The sequence below is a fragment of the Amblyraja radiata genome, chromosome 27 (assembly GCF_010909765.2).
Source record: "Amblyraja radiata isolate CabotCenter1 chromosome 27, sAmbRad1.1.pri, whole genome shotgun sequence".
NCBI lineage: Eukaryota > Metazoa > Chordata > Chondrichthyes > Rajiformes > Rajidae > Amblyraja > Amblyraja radiata.
Window position 1 is genome coordinate 15,955,669 of NC_045982.1, and position 20,491 is coordinate 15,976,159.

At 42.1% G+C, this 20,491-nt stretch overlaps 1 protein-coding gene across 2 annotated transcripts; it reads left to right on the forward strand.

Annotated features, from left to right (window-relative positions):
- The first annotated feature begins 2,426 nt into the window (after nucleotides 1-2,426).
- Nucleotides 2,427-10,296, forward strand: LOC116988491 (elongation factor 1-alpha 1-like). Of its 2 annotated transcripts, none has more exons than XM_033045250.1 (8): nucleotides 2,427-2,794; nucleotides 4,124-4,287; nucleotides 4,486-4,665; nucleotides 4,873-5,169; nucleotides 5,298-5,448; nucleotides 8,267-8,523; nucleotides 9,053-9,287; nucleotides 9,913-10,296. In XM_033045250.1, the coding sequence occupies exons 2-8, from the start codon at nucleotides 4,144-4,146 to the stop codon at nucleotides 10,032-10,034; spliced, it is 1,386 nt and encodes a 461-aa protein (XP_032901141.1). In that variant the 5' UTR covers nucleotides 2,427-2,794; nucleotides 4,124-4,143; the 3' UTR covers nucleotides 10,035-10,296. The 2 variants fall into 2 exon arrangements, with proteins under 2 accessions (XP_032901141.1, XP_032901142.1); XM_033045251.1 differs by having other exon boundaries at nucleotides 2,750-3,389.
- The last annotated feature ends 10,195 nt before the right edge of the window (nucleotides 10,297-20,491 follow it).

Sequence of the window (20,491 nt, forward strand, 5' to 3'; positions counted from 1 at the left end):
AGCAGCTTGCCCTGGAGTTCCATCTGGAGAATGGTAGGCTACCTTGCGGCTAAAACCAGAAGAATATCAACTTATCCAGGGACTACAACTGGAAAAAGGACTGCCCGCCTCAGGACTCAAGATGCCAGCCTACATAGAGTGACAGCCTAGCCCAGAGCTCCAGCCAGGAGACTGGGCTACAGGGGTATAAGAAAGTTGTATCCAGAATATGAGGGAGTGGGATCACACAGTTGATCTGTAAACTAGGGAAACTGGCCAGATGATCAGTTGACTATATTTTCAGTGTCCATAGGTGGTTTTGTGTAATTGCTCACAAAGGAAAATGATAGAGATGGAACTATCAAACATTTATTGCTCGCATTTATTTCAAGAGGGCTTGTATACAAAAACAGCTATGTAATGCTGAGGCTCCCTCCACAAGGCGCTGGTCAGGCCACATTTGGAATATTGTGATCAATTTTGGGCACAATGTCTGAGGAATGATTTGCTGGCTCTGGAGAGGGTCCAGAGGTAGTTTACAAGAATGATCCCAGGAATGACTAGGGTAACATATGATGAGCATTTGACGGCACGGGGCCTATATTCGCTGGAGTTTAGAAGAATGAGGGGGGGACCTCATTGAAACATACAGAATAGTGAAAGGCTTGGATAGAGTGGCTGTGGAGAGGATGTTTTCACTAGTGGGAGAGTCTGAGACTAGAGATCATAGCCTCAGAATTAAAGGATGTTCTTTTAGCAAAAGGAGATGAGGAGGAATTTCTTTAGTCAGAGGGTGTTGAATCTGTGGAATTCTTTGCCACAGAAGGCTGTGGAGCCAGAGATAGACTCTTGATTAGTACAGACATTAGAGATTATGGGGGGAAGGCAGGAGAATGGAATTAGGAGGGAGATATAGATCTGCCATGATTGAATGGCAGAGTCGACTTGATGGGCCAAATGGCCTAATTCTATTACTTATAATCTTATGAAAAAATACATTTTAATTGAACCATCAAGAATATTTGGTACAACAATGTATCTAAAAATATATACCACATAGCACTCCCAATTCTTAAACATATATTTACACTTATTTAAACTGCTTAGATTAAAAAATATGATAATTAAGTTAACTGGCCATTTAATGGAAATGTTTTTATGCAGTGGTGACAGTATAATTGAAGAATAATTAGTATTAAGACTAATTCAATTAATCAGTATTTCACGGCATTTATATATTTGAAATTAATTTCCATGGTTAAAGTTTACATTTCCAATTGTCAGACTGAATCCATCTGTAGCCAATAACTGTTATTATTAGTTACAAAAGTTACAAGTTCACATCCAAACCCTGAACTTATATAAAGCAGTTTTGAATAGTTGTAAAATTAGATATATTATGTATTTGAACAATTTACAATTAGAGACAAATGATACCAGTTTAATGATGATCTTCTACATTTTTTAATTATTGGACCCCAAATAAGCAATAGGCCATTTAGAATAAAACTATCTACTTTCAGAGGGCAGGGAACCCTTGGAACTCTGTGGATGTTCTAATTCCATTCAAACGAAGATACTAGGTCTGGTCATTACCAAATATGATGCTACGCCAAGATACACTGAAGTAGATCAGCCTTCATCTTGATCAAAGGCGGAACAAGCCTGAAAAACCAGATGGACTGCCATCTATAATGTCATTTTTTAGATTTTTTAGTGAAATCATATTTGATTTAGAGTGTGCACAGAAACATTAAAAACTATGAGAGAGTAATAATGTGGAGGATCCTGAATCACGAAGTATCATGAAGTAGCTACATGGGTTCTGTCATTTACCGGCATCCTTTTACTCTTAAATTTAAATAAGGACTGAACATTTTAAGATTGGGTTATTCCAATCACTCTGGATGGGCAACTGTAATTAAACGTGTAAATCAATAACAAGCTTTTACGGTGTATTTTCAGATACGAGTTATCAACCAGGTGGCTGTTTCAATACAATTCAGCTTAGTTGGAAGCTGTCTGTCAATTGTATTTCCAATTATTGTTTTGTTTTAAATATTATGAATTTCTAGAGTGTACATAAAAGTAAGACCTTCATATCGTACAATCTTTAGTAACTTGTCAGTTTCTTTGTTGAACTAAATTAAGGCGCATGTTGCAATCAAAAGCGCTTGAACAATTGGTTCGGGGGGAGGAGTCGGGAACTTTTTTTTTTTTTTTTAAAACACTGTTATATTGTGACTAAATTAGTTGAAAATCGAACCAGAATGTTGATAAAAATCATAACTCGAGTTATTTTGTTTGTCTGAAAGTACCTTGAAGTCGATAGTTAAAATTATGCATTGCACCAGAAGTCAACAAACAAAAAGTCAATCAAATTTCTGGCACGTCATTCATACTTCGGAAACTTCTGGATGGAACTTGGAGGTGGGAGGCAACAACGTTAATTCGCCAGAACCGGATGGACTGCAACCCGAATGGATCTCGGAAGATTGAAATGATTTTTGGGTTCAGAAAACACTAATTAAAGCCGCAAAGAAAAATATCGCGAAATATGTCACGTCTCCTTTGACTTTGAGTTTCACTTTGGAGGCGGAAGAGAACGTGAAAAGGCAAGAAAGAGGACTGGAGGAAAATATTAAAAGCGTGCATTCACCCACCATGAACACGACGAGAGCAGAAAAGGGGGCGGGAGGAGGAATGCGCCGTGGGCGTCAGCCTCTCTCCTTCCCTATAAATTGCCACGACGCCATCTCTTTGGTCCTTTAGTCTCCGAGTCAACCAAAGGGAGGTTTGCGGCTGTATCCAAACGGTAACTATTTCAGAAATGGCCGTCGGCCTTGCCAAACTGGGCAGATTTGCCCGACGGGATGGGGCCCGGGCCTTGGCGCCGGTTATTTTGTAACCTTAGTGTGGTGGGAGTTTTTTTTGTTTTTTTTTAATAAACTTGGTAGATGTTGACTGGAAAGCAGTTTCCGTCATTGGAATCGAGCAGGTAGAATCCAATCCAATTGAATTGACTACATATAACAGGCCACCCGGACGGTTTGTGGAACCTGACCGTCACCGGCGACCTGGCGACAGATATTTCTGTCAAGGATTTTCCTCATCTCAGATCCGCGATGGCGGCTTTTTGTTTCCCCACCCCCTCCCCCTCCCCCTCCCCTCTCATGAGCGAGTGGAGTAAAGATATTAAAAACTACCCACCGGATCAGTACGATGGGAGAGGCATTTTTTGTCCCTTTCTCGGTCGGAAGGCGGCCGTGTGAGGGAGGAGTGGCGCTCGCGCTGGCGCCGGCGTCGAAGGCCGCTTTTGTTGGCGGAGAATCATGGGCGTGCGGCTCTCGGCGGCACACAATCCGTTGTCATCCGATCCTTATACTTCGCCATCCGGTGACATCGACTGGGTAGATACAACATTTTGACCGTATTTTAACTTTTCGCAATGTCATTTCTAATTTTTGGGGGGGGAGTTGTTTTGTGGCTGTGACTCGCTGAGGTAAAATTAAGAAGGCCGAGCCCATTGTTCGGCGGCTGATGCAATCGTCGGCGAGTTCCGGTCAGCGCGCCACTCGGTTCCCACCAGGGTTGTGCACAATTTACCCTTTACAAGAATGGGGGCATGTTTAATTATCCACACCGGTTCGATATTAAGATCACATAATGATTGGCGTTAAATTTTTAAGGATTGGATTTTAAGTAGTTGAGCTCCCCTCCAGAGGTTTCCGCATTCATTTTCTTGTTGAAACCGCCTTTGGGGCAGGGCGTGCACCATTTTTTCTCTCTCAAAAGTGCCCTAATCAGCACCCAGTGTACTTTTTTTTCCTCTCCGTTCATTCTCGAAGGGAGCCATCTGGCGTCGTGAAATACCGATGTCATGGCATTGATGAGTGAATCGTTTGCCACGTCCCCATTGACTCGCTCACAGGATGTGATCGTCTGTGCGGAGGTCGTTATTGGCCTTCATTGAAACTGGATGGATATTTTTAACAATTGCGTCCCTCTTCTTGCTTAACAAGCTGTTAGTTAGCAGTATGCTTGCCTGGGGGCACTTGTCTTATTACAAGGTTCTAATATGTAGTTTCAATGTTCAGATATGATTTACACACTTTGATTTTCTTCAATTTGTTTCTTTTAACAGCACTCATTCTAACGTTAAAAATGGGCAAGGAAAAGATACACATCAACATTGTTGTCATCGGTCATGTCGATTCTGGCAAATCTACAACCACTGGTCATCTCATCTACAAATGTGGTGGCATTGATAAGAGGGTCATTGAGAAATTTGAAAAGGAAGCTGCTGAGGTTTGTATTTTTCGCCACCATTTTTTAAAAATGTGAAAAATTCACTGGAGTGATTGCCAGTTATAAATTGGAAAACATGTCCAAGGCACTGGTGAAACTGAAGTAACCAATTAATTTCAAGTTGATCTAATGACCTATTGTTTAGAAGGCTGCCATGTCCTGAGTTTTGTTTGCCTAATTTCACCTGATATCTTCTAGATGGGGAAAGGATCCTTCAAATATGCCTGGGTGTTGGATAAACTGAAAGCTGAACGTGAGCGTGGAATTACCATTGACATCTCTCTTTGGAAGTTTGAAACCGCAAAGTACTATATCACCATCATTGATGCTCCAGGACACAGGGACTTTATCAAGAACATGATTACCGGCACCTCGCAGGTATGTCCAGCATAATTTGGAACTTTGAATTGCTGCAGCTATATTTTTACTCCTTGAATATATATTAATATTTATTGCCCAAATTTTATTCAATAACTGTTGGGTTCTCCTGGCACTTTGTCAATTGGATGAGTTTCATGGCTGAAATCCTGGCCCAATTTCTAAATATTACTACCATACCATATTTACCATACTACTTCTTTCTAGGCTGACTGTGCAGTGCTGGTAGTTGCGGCTGGTGTGGGTGAGTTTGAAGCTGGTATCTCAAAGAACGGTCAGACAAGGGAACATGCCCTTCTTGCCTACACTTTGGGTGTCAAGCAGCTCATTATTGGTGTTAACAAGATGGACTCCACTGAACCCCCATACAGTCGTGATCGATTCGAAGAAATCAAGAAGGAAGTCACCCAATACATTAAGAAGATTGGCTACAATCCAGCAACAGTAGCATTTGTTCCCATCTCTGGTTGGAATGGAGACAATATGCTGGAACCCAGTGCAAATGTAAGTTTTAATAGCATTGCAAAATTTATTTAAATGTCCGGTGCTGTCAAATTTTGAATAGTTTTTATGATTCAAATATTTGGTTCTGGACATTTGCCAAATATCCCAACAATTTTCTGCTCTTACAGATGAGTTGGTTCCAAAGTTGGATGATTACTAGGAAGACCGAGACAATCACTGGTGTCACCTTGCTCCAAGCTCTGGATGGTATTTCGCCCCCAGAACGCCCAACAAACAAAGCTCTTCGCCTCCCCCTCCAGGATGTCTACAAAATTGGTGGTAAGTTATTCATCCTCGGGGCTCTTGCTTAACCTTTTTTCCCTGTTGCCAGCCGGGCAACCTTGGCAGCTTTTTAGGTTGCCAAATGACAGTTTAGGTGGTCATTTAAGATGGCATGCATGAAGCGTGCGATAATGTGCTCGGACGAAGTGCGTAGTTACCAGTCGGAATTATGCTCAATGAAACACAATTACTGCTTCAAATAAAGTCACGAACTAAACATTCACCAATCAAGACATGACATATACCACAATGACATGCAGCAAAATTATAATACAGTATCTCAACTCTTTTTACACATTGCAATTAATGCAATTTTTATTATTTCTTTCCACTTCCAAACAAAAATGTGGTTGGATTATTAAGCGTCTGATCAACTTGTGTCAATAAATCCTGGACCATGATAACATATGCTTAACCATGCACACTACAGATTGATGCAAGCATGTTTTCTATGGACTGAAAATTATGACATGGCCATAGCAAGTGTCGTTATTGCTATTGGTACAGAAACACTCGCTTCCCACATAATTTATCCACAACAAAATATACAGGTTGCAAGGAATTTTCTAAAGGCATTTTATGATAATAGCTGTTAAAACTGACTATACCCATCTGACAGGTTAAACATTACACTAACAAGAGATGGCCAAAGGACATAAATGCAGCAAATGTTCTTTTGGTAATATATTTAAAGGTGTCAAGACGCCACATTACCGGACATTCAGATTAGATGTATGTTAACAGCAATGAAGATACCCAGTTTGTAAGCAACAAATTAAAAAAAAATTGTTGATACCCGCTTTTTCCATCATTCCCACTTCAGAATTAATGTAAACATTTCAACTGAAATATCTCCTGACCAAATTTATGATGTATATGACTGACTAGAAGTAAAACCTAGATAAATCCAACGTATAGTTGTGAATGTTGCTCATTCTGACCCCTTATTAAGAGCATTGATTTGCCGTTAAAATGAATTCTGTAATAACGTGTCAACGGTAGCAGTGACAATCGAACACAGCGGTTTTAATGTTTCACGTGTTCACAATTTAATTAATCCATCTTTATGGATTAAAACAAATAATAACATTGGGAATTAAAACACAGCTGATTGCATTCCGTTATCAATCATAGTCAATGTTCGCTCTGAAGACATTTCCAACACAATAGGGTCGGGGGGAGGGGGGGGGGGGTGTGAATCAGTGCAGGATGGATGGATGGATAGATGGCGGTGGGGGGGGGGGTTGAGAAGGCAATCGGTGCAGAATGGATGGATTGAGGCAGGGGAATTAGTGCGTGTTGGTTGGAGTAAGTAAAATTGTGAGGGGAGAGCGCGGGGGATGACGGGTTGAATGGGGCGGATCTGTGCAGGATGGATGGGGTGAGAAGTGCAGGATGAAGGGGTGGTGCAGTGCAGGATGGATGGGAAGGGGGGTCAGTACAGGATCAATAGAAGGACCAGTGTAGGATTGATGGGGAGTGGCAGGAGAATCAATGCGAGGTGGATAGGAAGATCAGTGCAGGTTGAATAGATGGGGGGGGGGGGGGGGGGGAGTAGATGAGGGGAGCACACGAGATGTCAGTGAGGACTGAATAGAGGCTGGAATGGGGATCAGTGCGGGTCTCAGGATAAGGGGGTGGAGGGGGGCGTACGAGAGAGAGGAGGTGGGAAGGAAGGTCAGCGCTCCTCTGACAACACCGGCATCATCGCTGCAGGCACAGAAATCGCTATCAAAATATTGAGGGGACGGGGGACACAATCTCTTGGCGGCCACGCACACACACACAGCTTCGGAGGCTCAATCCAGCGCTAAATGCAGCTCAACTCTGCTTGTCTCGCCTGGTCATGCCTGTACTGATGACATATTTCCTGTAAATCCAGGCAGGGATAACCTGGCGGGACAGGCAGAGTTGAGCTGGGTTTAGCGCTGCTTCTCTGGGCTGGCTGGGGGCACCGCTCCCGTCTGACTCCCGACGTCTCTCGGGTGGGGACCTCTCAAAACAGGGGGGGCGAGTCCCCCTTGCTGTCCCTGGGATCTCCGCCCCTGCCTGTCCGTCACCAAAGGGGGAGGCAGTTGGGATCTCCTCGCCACCGCCTCCCCTCATCCGCCAACCAACAGGAAGGTGCGGGGCCGAGCGGTGCAGATGCTTCAGACAGCGGAAAGGGGCCACCTCCTCCCGGCCTCGGCATGTGGGAGGGTTTGTTTTGAAACCGCCGTTGGCCAAATGGCAAGCAGCGGCAGCTAAGCGGGCGGGAGGAGGAGGAGATGGAGCCGACGTCGCTGCTGCTGCTGCTGTTCGGAGCCCGTTATTCGCTCCGACCCTCCGTCATGCCACACTTGGTATCTTTCTCACACATTACAGCCGTCATCGACACAAAACGTCACGTTCCTTTTCTCCAGAGATGCTGCCTGACCCGCTGAGTTACTCCAGTTTTTTGTGTCTTCGATATCAACCAGTATCATCTGCGTGCCAAGCCGGGCAAAATGACTCTGTGTTTAGGTTGCCCGGCGGCACTTTGGGTGGTCAGTGGCACCCGGGAAACCGCTAATTTCGAGCCCTGATCCTTTACAATATGAGTACCAAAATTTATAGTGGATGTGAACAGGCAGCATTTCAAGGGCCAATCAAGAGAGCTGTCTTTGCGTAGAGGTACCACAACATGAAAGACTCGACTTAAAATTGCCAATTGTTTGTCTAATCCTCACTGAAACCTAATTGAGATTGGTGATCTCTGTAGTGCAGTGTCTTTTGCAGTAGTAGTGCTTTCTGTTTGTCTTACATGCGTTCTGAATTTTTCTTTGTTCTGTTTCAGGTATTGGCACAGTACCAGTGGGTCGGGTTGAGACTGGTATTCTGAAATCTGGAATGTTGGTGCAGTTTGCTCCCAATGGACTCGTAACTGAAGTAAAATCTGTGGAAATGCACCATGAAGCCCTGCCTGAAGCTCTTCCTGGTGACAATGTTGGTTTCAACATCAAGAATGTTTCTGTTAAGGATATCCGCCGGGGCTATGTTGCTGGTGACAACAAAAATGATCCTCCAGTGGAAGCTGATCATTTTATTGCACAGGTAGGACCAGATTTTTAGCTAGTCAATTCGTAATGAGGAACTTTCTGTTTAGTGATTAGCATGATGTTTATGCCTGCTTGATTGATTTTTGAGAACAATTATTATAATGGTGTTTGGATGGCTGAACTGGTAGGAATCTTTCTGTTTGAAATCTGTAGTTTTGTACAATGCACACAGTTAGATGTGCTCTTAAGTTGAATAATGATGTACATTATTAGTCAAATTGTTTAGGGAACTTCGAAGAAAAGCTAATTATTGTCACTGCCTACCATCCTAAACATTAAATTCAAAATGTTCCCACAAATTCATTAGGAAGAGTAGCAGATATCAACACCACCTACATATTATCCAAGTTGAATAACATGAATTGCTAAACCTTGCAGTGGATTAAGGTGAGTCCACCACCTCCAGGGCAACACATGCCCATGTCCCAAATAATGATGTCCAGCATCAATCAATTGGCTGAAATAAAATACTTGTTTATTTGTCTTTTCCTGCCAAAAGTTTGATTTGTAATTTTGCTTTGTAGGTCATTATCTTGAACCACCCTGGTCAGATTTCGGCTGGCTATTCCCCAGTACTTGATTGTCATACTGCTCACATCGCCTGTAAGTTTAGTGAACTAAAGGAGAAGATTGATCGTCGATCTGGCAAGAAGATTGAAGATTCCCCCAAAATTATAAAGTCTGGAGATGCAGCTATTGTCACCTTGACTCCAACTAAGCCCATGTGTGTGGAGAGCTTTTCTGAATATCCACCTCTTGGTAGGTATCCAAAAGATAGTTGGTTTTTAGTTGTCATCAGTTCATCATATGTGTGAATATTGTACTTTGTTTAGCAGAATTGTCCTTTTATAACAAAGCTGGGGGGGGTGAATGTCCAGAGAAAAATGGGAAGGGATGGGTGCACAGGTGCGTATAATTTAAATATCATTGGCATCTGAAAATTTAATTTTGGCTGTAATATCTCAAATTGGGCTCAAGCCCTGGTTGATCACACCTGGCACCATTTTGTGTAGGAATAGTGTACTTGGCAATTAGATAAGGAGACTTGCCGGAATAGTCATTGGCAACAAAGTATCTATAATGATAATGAAAGCAACAAAAATTACAGCTGGTTATGTTCCTGAGAACTGGAAACTTCAGTGATTTTAAAGCTGCAAAATGAAAGAAATGCAAATGTAGTCTTGGGGCTGTAGGGTAAGAGCATGGGGAAATTATAGATTTTGATTCTGAGTTATCGGGAGGTGCGTTTTGGTACTGTATTGAATGCCATAGCACTTGTAAGCCCATTCCAGTTCTTTCATTGAGTTTTGTGGGTTGATCTGGGTTTAGTAATTCTCAGTATAAAAGGCAAAAGAGGATTCACTAACTACCTTTTCTCTTGTAGGTCGCTTTGCTGTCCGTGACATGAGACAGACGGTGGCTGTAGGTGTGATCAAGGCAGTTACTAAGAAAGAACTTACTGTAAAAGCCACCAAGGCTGCCAGTAAAATAATAAACAAGAAGTGAATATCACCACCAGCCACCAAGATCCAGCAAACCCTGAGACAGACACCACCAAAATGTTTATTCATTACCAGCCAAATATGTGTATTAATGAGATACTGGATATTGATCAAGATGCATCGAAAGAAATTCAGAAGGAAAGGATAGGAATGATGGATTCTAAATGTAGATTCCAAAGCTATCAGTGTAATTGTAAATGTCCTTTCACTAATTAGGAGCTATTTTGGTTGTGTAATGATTTAAAACTAATAAATACCCAAAACCACTTCAGTTTCAGGTTCAATTTTTTGGGTTAACATGGTAAATTGAATCTGCATGCTTAGTCATATGCAAACATTTGGTGGATGATAGTGTGGAAGTAGACCTTTCCCTTTCAGTATTGCTAACTTCACCATGTCACTACAAAATATTGGAATAATTCAGCAGGTGAATTTGGAGGAAGTTGATATTGTGGGTAAGGGCAAGACTTTTTGGTTTTCAAATGGAGCGATGGCCATAGCTGGTTTTGTTCATATTAGCATGCAGCCATTTTCCCCCAAAATGTCATTTCATTCTACTGTGCAATAGTTCATATTCGACAATAGGTGCAGGAGTATGCCATTTGGTCAGCACAGCCATTCAATGTGATCATCCACAATCAGTACCCTGTTCCTGCCTTCTCCCCATATCCCTTGCCTACTATCTTTAAGAGCTCTATCTAACTATCATACACAGTATCAGAAGTCAGACCCATAGATTTCCAGCGACTACAACAGGACAAGTATCTTGTTATAGATTTGGCAAAGTCAAAAGGTGATTTAGCAATTTATCAAGAGATTAAATGACTTGAAGGTAGGGCAGGCGACATTTAAAAAAAATAAAAATAAAAAATCATTAATTTCATGAATTTGATTGATTTGATTATACCTTTAATAATCCTTTACAGGAAATTACAGTGCCACGACAGCTTCAAGACAGACATAACACCACACATTTCCTCAAATGTCTTCCATACTTAACAAGTTAAAATACAAGTTAAAATACAATTAATTTAAAAAAAAAGTGCAGTTATTTATGCGCATTATATAACCTTATAGCAGCTGGTAAACAGGACTTCCTATGTCTCTCAGTTTTGCACATTGGTGCAATCAGCCTCTGACTGAAGATGCTGCTCTTGATCACCTTCAGGGCATGGAGTGGGGTTGGTCATTATTGAACCCAGTTTGTTCAGAGTTCTGGCCTCTGCCACCTGCTGGACCGTTCGTTGCTCAGCCCCGACCACTGAGCCGGCCTTCCTGATTAGCTTGTCCAGTCTGTTTTTGTCCGCTATGCGGGCGCCATCTCCCCAACAGGCCACAGCAAAAAACAGCACTGGCCACCACTGAATGGTAGACACTGCACAGTAGGGGTTGGCAGATGTTAAATGACCTCAGCCTCCTTAAAAAATACAGTCGGCTTTGTCCCTTCCTGTACACCGTCTCCATATGACACTTCCAGTTCAGCTCACTGTCAAGCTGCACCCCAAGGTACCTGTGGTTAGCGACCACCTCCACCTCAGTGCCCTTAATGGTGATTGGTGTTGCTTGAGTCCTCCTCCTCCCCCTCCTGAAGTCCACAACTATCTCCTTGGTTTTTTTGGTGTTAAGATGGAGGTTATTGTGTGCACTCCACTCCACAAAGTTACTTATTATGTCTCTGAAAACAACTGAAATCCATGTTTGGAGTTATTCGGTTGTATTATTCAACTTCGAGAAATAGTTTGACCATTACGTCATCTGGCACCTACTAGTTCATTACTGCAACTTGCAGTGATCCATGTGCTTGGGAATATAGAGGACTGCTACAATATGTAGGAAGGAACTGCAGATGCTGGTTTACATCGAAGATAGACACAAAGTGCTGGAGTAACTCAGTGGGACAGGCAGCATCTGGAGAGTAGTATTGGATGACGTTTGAAGTCTGAAGAAGCGTCTCGATCGGAAATGTCACCCATTCCTTTATAACAACCCTCCCTGGGAACCAGAGCTACAATCAAAGGTTTGCAAAATCCATTGGCACATCGAACAAACGGATATTGGCATCTAAGCAAGGTACAAATTCTTCACTCCAATGGGGAGGACCCAGCTATTAGCTTGACAACAGACTCCTGGCCTATCTTATGGAAAGAGGTGTCTGGGATGTGAAAATGTTTAAAGGATCTCAAAAGTCTTGGGAACAAATTACATGGGAATGCCAAGACTACGCCTCACAGTGGAAGCACAGCATTCTGGAAGGCATGGAACACATTACTTGAGCATATGGGGGGGGGGGGCAAGTGAAAACAGAAGCACAACCTGAGTGAATTCATGCATGAACTTACAAACATTACCTGCCCCATCCAGCTATGGGCCCCCTTCTGCAGGCAAAGGAACAGAGACTTCATGGAGACATTCAGTGTCGATTCAGGCCCTTGGGGCTGAATCTGCCTACACTGACAGCACCAATCATTATATTCTCCCCACCACCATGCACATTCATATTGGGGGTGTATCCAACTGACCTAACAACTGATGTAGGGAGAACCTGCAGATGCTGATTTGAACTGAAGATAGACACAAAAAGCTGGAGGTAACTCAGTGGGTTAGACAGCATCTCTGGAGAAAAAGAATGGGTGATGTTTCAGGTCGAGACCCTTCAGACCAAAGATCGTAGAAGACAGCGTCAGGAAAGGGAAACGAGAGATATACAACAAATGAATGAAAGATATGCAAAAAAGTAACGATGATAAAGGAAACAGCCAGTGGTGTGGGTGAAAGCATAGTCGGGCACAAGACGACTTTGAGGCTGGTATGACTTGGGTGGAGGAGGAATGGAGAGGGGGATTCAAGGGTTCCTTGAAGTTAGAGAAATCAATATTCTTTGGTTAATATTGTTTGTAAGCTGCCCAAGTGAAATATGTGATGCTGTTCCTCCAATTTGTGTTTGGCATCACTCACAATGGAGGCCTCTAACAATATACAGTGCCCCCCATAATGTTTGGGACAAAGATCCATCATTTATTTATTTACCTCTGTACTCCACAATTTGAGATTTGTAATAGAAAAAAACCACATGGTTGAGGTGCACATTGTTAGATTTTATTAAAGGGTATTTTTATACATTTTGGTTTCATCATGTAGAAATTACAGCTGTAATTCTACATCATACATAGTCCCCCCATTTCAGGGCACCATAAAATTTGGGACACATGGCTTCACAGGTGTTTGTAATTGCTCAGGTGTGTTTAAATGCTTCCTTAATGCAGGTATAAGAGCTCTCAGCACTTAGTCTTTCTATCACCTTTGGAAACTTTTATTGCTCTTTATCAACATGAGGACCAACATGGTGCCAATGAAAGTCAAAGAAGCCATTATAAGACTGAGAAACAAGAATAAAACTGTTAAGAGACATCAGCCAAACCTTAGGCTTACCAACAGCAACTGTCGGAACATCATTAGGAAGAAAGAACACTGGTGAGCAAAGGGACAGGCAGGCCAAGGAAGACCTCCACAGCTGATGACAAGTATCATAAAGAAAAACCCCCAAACACCTATCTGACAGATCAGACTCTTCAGGAGTGGATTTGTGAATGACCACTGTCCGCAGAAGATTTCATGAACAGAGGCTAGTATGGCCTGGGCATGTATGGCTGCTGAAGGTACTGGCTCACTTATCTTCATTGATGATACAACTGCTGATGTAGTAGCATAATGAATTCTGAACTTAGACATGTCCTATCGGCTCACGTTCAAACAAATGCCTCACAACTCATTGGCCGGCAGTTCATTCCACAGCAAGACAATGATCCCCCACCCTACATCAGTCTGAAGAAAGGTTTCGGCCCGAAACGTTGCCTATTTCCTTCACTCCATAGATGCTGCCTAACCCGCTGAGTTTCTCCAGCACTTTTGTCCAAAGATCTTATAGCGGAGCAAGATAGGCCACTCCTGCAAAATACAATGGGCTGACGTGTAGTACGCTACGGAGCGGATCGTGGGCATTTTTTTCGTCCATTTTAGTAACCGGAACCTACCTGACTCGCAGTGTAATCAACGTTGCGGGGAAACAGTTTGTGTGTGTGTGAGATGTAGGGTTAGATTCATAATTCTGTTAGTTCTTTTTAAAGAATAAAATGTTTATAAAAATTGACTGGTAATTTTCTTTTTTAATGTTTTTTAAATAATTTCTTTTTAAATGTCTCGTATGCTGAGTTTGAGTTGATTTTGTATTACACATGCACTCTGTAATTCATTCATCTAATCACACTGTTCACAACTGCAGTATTTGGGAAAATAATAGCAATATGAAGATTCCAGTTGCTCTAGCCCTGGAATGTTACTTAATGTTTTTGTATCTATGGAGTTTCTCAACAATAAAATGGGTCTGGTCTTCCCAATAGCCAGAGAGTGGAATGAGATCTGTCTGTAATGATGAGGGTAAAGCAGTGGATGTTGTATATATGGACTTCAGTAAGGCCTTTGACAAGGTTCCTCATGGAAGGTTGGTTAAGAAGGTTCAATGGTTGGGTATTAATGGCGGACTGAATGGGAGATGCCAGAGAGTAATGGTGGATGGTTGTTTGTCAGGTTGGAGGCCAGTGACTAGTGGGGTGCCACAGGGATCTGTTGGGTCCACTGTTGTTTGTCATGTACATCAATGATCTGGATGATGGTGTGGCAAATTGGATTAGTAAGTATGCAGATGATACTAAGATAGGTGGGGTTGTGGATAATGAAGTAGATTTTCAAAGTCTACAGAGAGATTTATGCCAGTTGGAAGAGTGGGCTGAAAGATGGCAGATGGAGTTTAATGCTGATAAGTGTGAGGTGCTACATCTTGGCAGGACAAATCAAAATAGGACATACATGGTAAATGGTAGGGAATTGAAGAATGCAGGTGAACAGAGGGATCTGGGAATAACTGCGCAGTTCCCTGAAAGTGGAATCTCATGTAGATAGGGTGGTAAAGAAAGCTTTTGGTGTGCTGGCCTTTATAAATCAGAGCATTGAGTATAGAAGTTGGGATGTAATGTTAAAATTGTACAAGGCATTGGTGAGGCCAATTCTGGAGTATGGTGTACAATTTTGGTCGCCTAATTATAGGAAGGATGTCAACAAAATAGAGAGTACAGAGGAGATTTACTAGAATGTTGCCTGGGTTTCAGCAACTAAGTTACAGAGAAAGGTTGAACAAGTTAGGGCTTTATTCTTTGGAGCGCAGAAGGTTAAGGGGGGACTTGATAGAGGTCTTTAAAATGATGAGAGGGATAGACAGAGTTGACGTGGATAAGCTTTTCCCACTGAGAGTAGGGAAGATTCAAACAAAGGGACATGACTTGAGAATTAAGGGGCTAATGTTTAGGGGTAACATGAGGGGGAACTTCTTTAGTGTGTAATGCATTTTAGTAACCCTGTATATTAGTAATGCATTTCGTTGTCTCTGTACTGTACACTGACAATGACAATTAAACTTGAATCTGAATCTTTACTCAGAGAGTGGTGGCTGTGTGGAATGAGCTTCCAGTGAAGGTGGTTGAGGCAGGTTCGTTTTTATCATTTAAAAATAAATTGGATAGTTATATGGACGGGAAAGGAATGGAGGGTTATGGTCTGAGCGCAGGTATATGGGACTAGGGGAGAATACGTGTTCGGCACGGACTAGAAGGGTTGAGATGGCCTGTTTCCGTGCTGTAATTGTTATATGGTTATATGGTGGGGTTATCTAAATTAAGTATTTCACAAAATTAAATTTGTTTAAGCAAGATTTACAAATGATGTATAACTTAAGGATGGTTTTATTCAGCGAGCATACAACTGATTAGATTGTGCTGGAAAGAACACACATATATGAATGTGATATAGATGTATATAATAATATAACACACACATTTACATTTCTTCTGATTTTTATATGCAGTGATGAACTTTATTTCAGACTAGACAAGGGACAACATTAAATAAAAAAACATTGTAAACCTCCCCGCAACTTCACTTTGGTGCCTCGGCCGTGCTGATCCAGGCCAGACTCCCCGCACGCTGTGGAAGGAACATCTTTTCACTTTTATTGTGATTTATTTCTCTTTTAACTGAATATCTGATAACGACACATTAGCAGCATATGGTACCAATATTGCACCAACCCGCTCAATTTTAAATAATTCATAATAGAAATCCATTAACATGGTTAACACTTTATTTCTGACATACATAGTATGATTTATATAATTCACATTATTCTGTGCGCGAGATATACAGGGTTGCAGTGATCAGCATATCAGCTAACCAGTGAAAGTGATGTACAATTCAACGTATGTAACACAATGATAGCCCCACCCCTGCTTACACCAAAGAGCAAACGTCCAACGTAGATACAATAATAAATAAATCGCCATTTGTATTGTTTTGCGCAGCTAACAAATCACAATTTCACACAATGTACATAAGATGGCAGTTATTTGACAAATACTCTGCAGTTCAGTGTAGGAGATCATGTCGGCGAGTATTCTGGACACACTGTCGATATCTGAATTTACAGAAAATATCATGCAGTCAATATGTTCTTATTCTGCATTAAATAACAGGTAGAAAGAAAATGCTCTTGAGAAGATTTTTACAAGGATGTTGCCATGAGGCAACTAGTACTCCTGCACCTATTCCAGCACTATCTAAATGGCGTCAAGTTGGCAAAAGGGGTAGTACAATGGGATCTGGGGTTCCTTGTACATCAGTCTATGAAAGTAAGCATGCAGGCAATGGAGCAGCTGGGCTTGTACACTCTGGAGTTTAGAAGGATGAGAGGATATCTTATTGAAACATATAAGATTGTTAAGGGCTTGGACACGCTAGAGGCAGGAAACATGTTCCTGATGTTGGGGGAGTCCAGAACCAGGGGCCACAGTTTAAGAATAAGGAGTAAGCCATTTAGAACGGAGACGGGGAAACACTTTTTCTCACAGAGAGTGGTGAGAGTGGTGGAATTCTCTGCCTCAGAGGGCAGTGGAGGCAGGTTCTCTGGATGCTTTCAAGAGAGAGCTAGATAGGACTCTTAAAAATAGCGGAGTCAGGGAATATGGGGAGAAGGTAGGAACGGGGTACTGATTGTGGATGATTAGCCATGACCATGGTGCTGGTTTGAGACCTTGACTGTACCTGAGATAAAGGGGAAAAAATCAGCTCTAAGATCTGAACTATAGTGAAAGTTCGGGCAGACTTAATAAAATTCTCAGTACAAAACAGAGTCAATATGTTCTTATTCTGCATTAAATAACACGGAGATAGAATGAAAATGCTCTTGAGGAGAAGATTTTTAAGAGGATGTTGCCATGAGGCCTCAACTATCTGAGTTCAATGATCTAACTACAGTGAGAGATTGAACAGACTAAATAAAATTTTCAATATGCCACAGAAGTAATAAATGTTTTCTTACCTTTCCTCCTTAACGGGGAACCTGAAGAAAGACAAGTCGGGTCGCCTACATTGCCGATTGGAGCAATTTACCGCAGAACAGAATGCAACACTAGTAGACGTGGACGCCACCATGGACAAAGTGAAGATTCTTTAGATTCCAGAGCGGAGGCGGAAGCAAAGTTCCGATCTTTGACCGGAAGCAAGATGGCGGAGGCTGGTTGCTAAAATGGGTCCTATAATTGCCCATGAATCTGCCCATGACCGTACTACGTGTTTTGCGTAGGAGTAGGCCATCTTGCTCCGCTATAAGATCTTTGCTTTTGTCTACCAATGATCCCAAACATACTGCTAAAGCAACAAAGGAGTTTTTCAAAGCTAAAAAATGGTCAATTCTTGAGTGGCCAAGTCAATCACCTGATCTGAACCCAATTGAGTATGCCTTTTATATGCTGAGAGAAAACTGGACTAGCCCCCCAAACAAACATAAGCTAAAGATGACTGCAATACAGGCCTGGCAGAGCATCACCAGAGAAGACACCCAGCAACTGGTGATGTCCATGAATCACAGACTTCAAGCAGTCATTGCATGCAAAGGATATGCAATAAAATACTAAACATGACTACTTTCATTTACATGACATTGCTGTGTCCCAAACATTACGGTGCCCTGAAATGGGGGGGGCTATGTCTAAACACTTGTAATTTCTACATGGTGAAATGTATAAAACTGCCCTTTATTAAAATCTGACAATGTGAACTTTAACCACGTGATTTTTTTCTATTACAAATCTCAAATTGAGTACAGAGGCAAATAAATAAATGATGGGTCTTTGTCCCAAACATTATGGAGGTCATTGTATCTCTACAGCACTGTCAATATCTCTCATTTCCCTTTCCCCTGACTTCACTGAAGAAGGGTCTCAACCTGAAACGTCACCTATTCTTTTCTCCAGCGATGCTGTCTGACCCGCTTATTATTCCAGCTTTTTGCATCTTGATCTATCAACCTACCTGTCTCTAATGTGGGAGAAAACTTGTGCAAACGGGCATTGTGCAAACTCCAAGTGGCATTGGAAGCTAGGAATGAGCCTAGGTTAGTGGAGATGTAAGGCGGCAGATTTACTATTGCTCAGCTACACATGGGGCTGCACCACTGCCATCTGAGCAAGTCAACCTTTATCTCCAGGACTGTTCCAGCTGCTACATTCAGGCAAACACCTCCGTTGCCATGCTGTGAGAACGGAGAGGTTGAGAAGGAGTTTCTTCCCAGCGGCCATTAGGACTGTAAACTCTTATCTCACCAGGGACTAACTTTACTGTACCACTCTACTGCTTTTTTTAAAAATCGCTGTTTTTTCCCCCTTTTTCCTTCCACCCACAATATTTAATATGTAAACGAATATGTGATTCTATTCCATTCTGTTTGTAGTTTGTTTGGTTGTTTGTTTGTTGTCTTTTTGCACAAACTCCGTGAGCATTGCCACTTTTCATTTCACTGCACATCTCGTATGTGTATGTGACGAATAAACTTGACTTGACAAAAGTTCTGGAGAAACTCAGCAGGTGCAGCAGCATCTATGGAGCGAAAGAAATAGGCAATGTTTCGGGCCGAAACGGTCTGAAGAAGGGTTTCGGCCCAAAACGTTGCCTATTTCCTTCGCTCCATAGATGCTGCTGCACCCGCTGAGTTTCTCCAGCACTTTTGTCTACCTTCGATTTTCCGGCATCTGCTGTTCCTTCTTAAACACTTTATCCCCAGGGGTTGTCTGAAGGAAAAGTCATACTTATTCCAGTAGTGTTTAAAGTCTGCACTGATAAGTATTTTGGATGAGAACATACAGGGCAAGATTAACAAGTTTGCTGATGATTCAAAAGTTATTGGTTTTGCAGATAGTGAAGATGGTTGTGAACAATTGCAGCAGGATCTGGATCGATTGGCCAGGTGGGCAGAGGAATGGTTGGTGGAATTTAATACAGAAAAGTGTGAGGTGTTGCATTTTGGGACGGGCAGGACCTACACAGTAAATGGTTGTGTAGTGTTGTAGAGCCGAGGGATCTAGGAGTACCAGGTGCATGGTTCCTTAAAGGTCGAGTCGCAGGTAGATAAGGAGGTCAAACAGGCTTGGTATTTTGGCCTTCATCAGTCAGAGTATTGAGTCAGCTGGGAGGTCACGTTGCAATTGTATAAGACGTTAGTGAGACCGCATTTAGAGTATTGTGTTCAGTTCTGGGCTCAATGTTATATGAAAGATATTGTCAAGCTTGAAAGGGTTCAGAAAAGATTTACGAGGATGTTGCCAGGACTAGAAAGTGTGAGCATTAGGGAGAGGTTAAGAAGGCTGGGTCTCTATTCATTGGAGAGCAGGAGGATGAGGGGAGATCTTATAGAGGTATACAAAATCATGAGAGGAATAGATCGGGTAGATCAAAAAAGCCTTAGTGGGAAGTAAGAACCAACTCATTTCCAGATCGAAGGGATTATGGGACACATCCATTGCAGATGACAAATACATCTTCATCAATCTGGCTTAAAACTCCCTCAAGTCAAGTGAATAATTCTCAACAGAATCTGCATAGGCCAGGGGCAATGTGACTATCTACTCCATACATGGAAGGTGACAGATGATACAAAGTGCAATTGCAACCATGAGTTTCAAACCATGGCACACATCTCTTCAATTTGCCCATGAAGGTCTGATGCAGTGGGGATCTAATTTCCCAAAAGTTGCGCCTCAGAGGTCGTTGTGTCTATTGACAAAGATAAACATTAGGGTATTTTTTCTGAAGACTGATTTAAAATCCCATTTTATGTATTAAAAAAAGTGAGACACAAGGTGTTGGAGTAACTCAGTGGGTCAGGCAGCACCTCTGGAGAAAAAAAAGATGGGTGATGTTGCGGGTGGGAACCCTTCTTCAGACGTTTTCATCATTGTTCATTCGTTACATTTTATGTAAGACGTTTTTCACAAATAAAGTATCAAGAGATCAGAGCTGCAATGGAAAAAAACAAGAGCGTTCGTTCCACGTGTAATCCCAATCAAAGTTACTCGCAGTTTA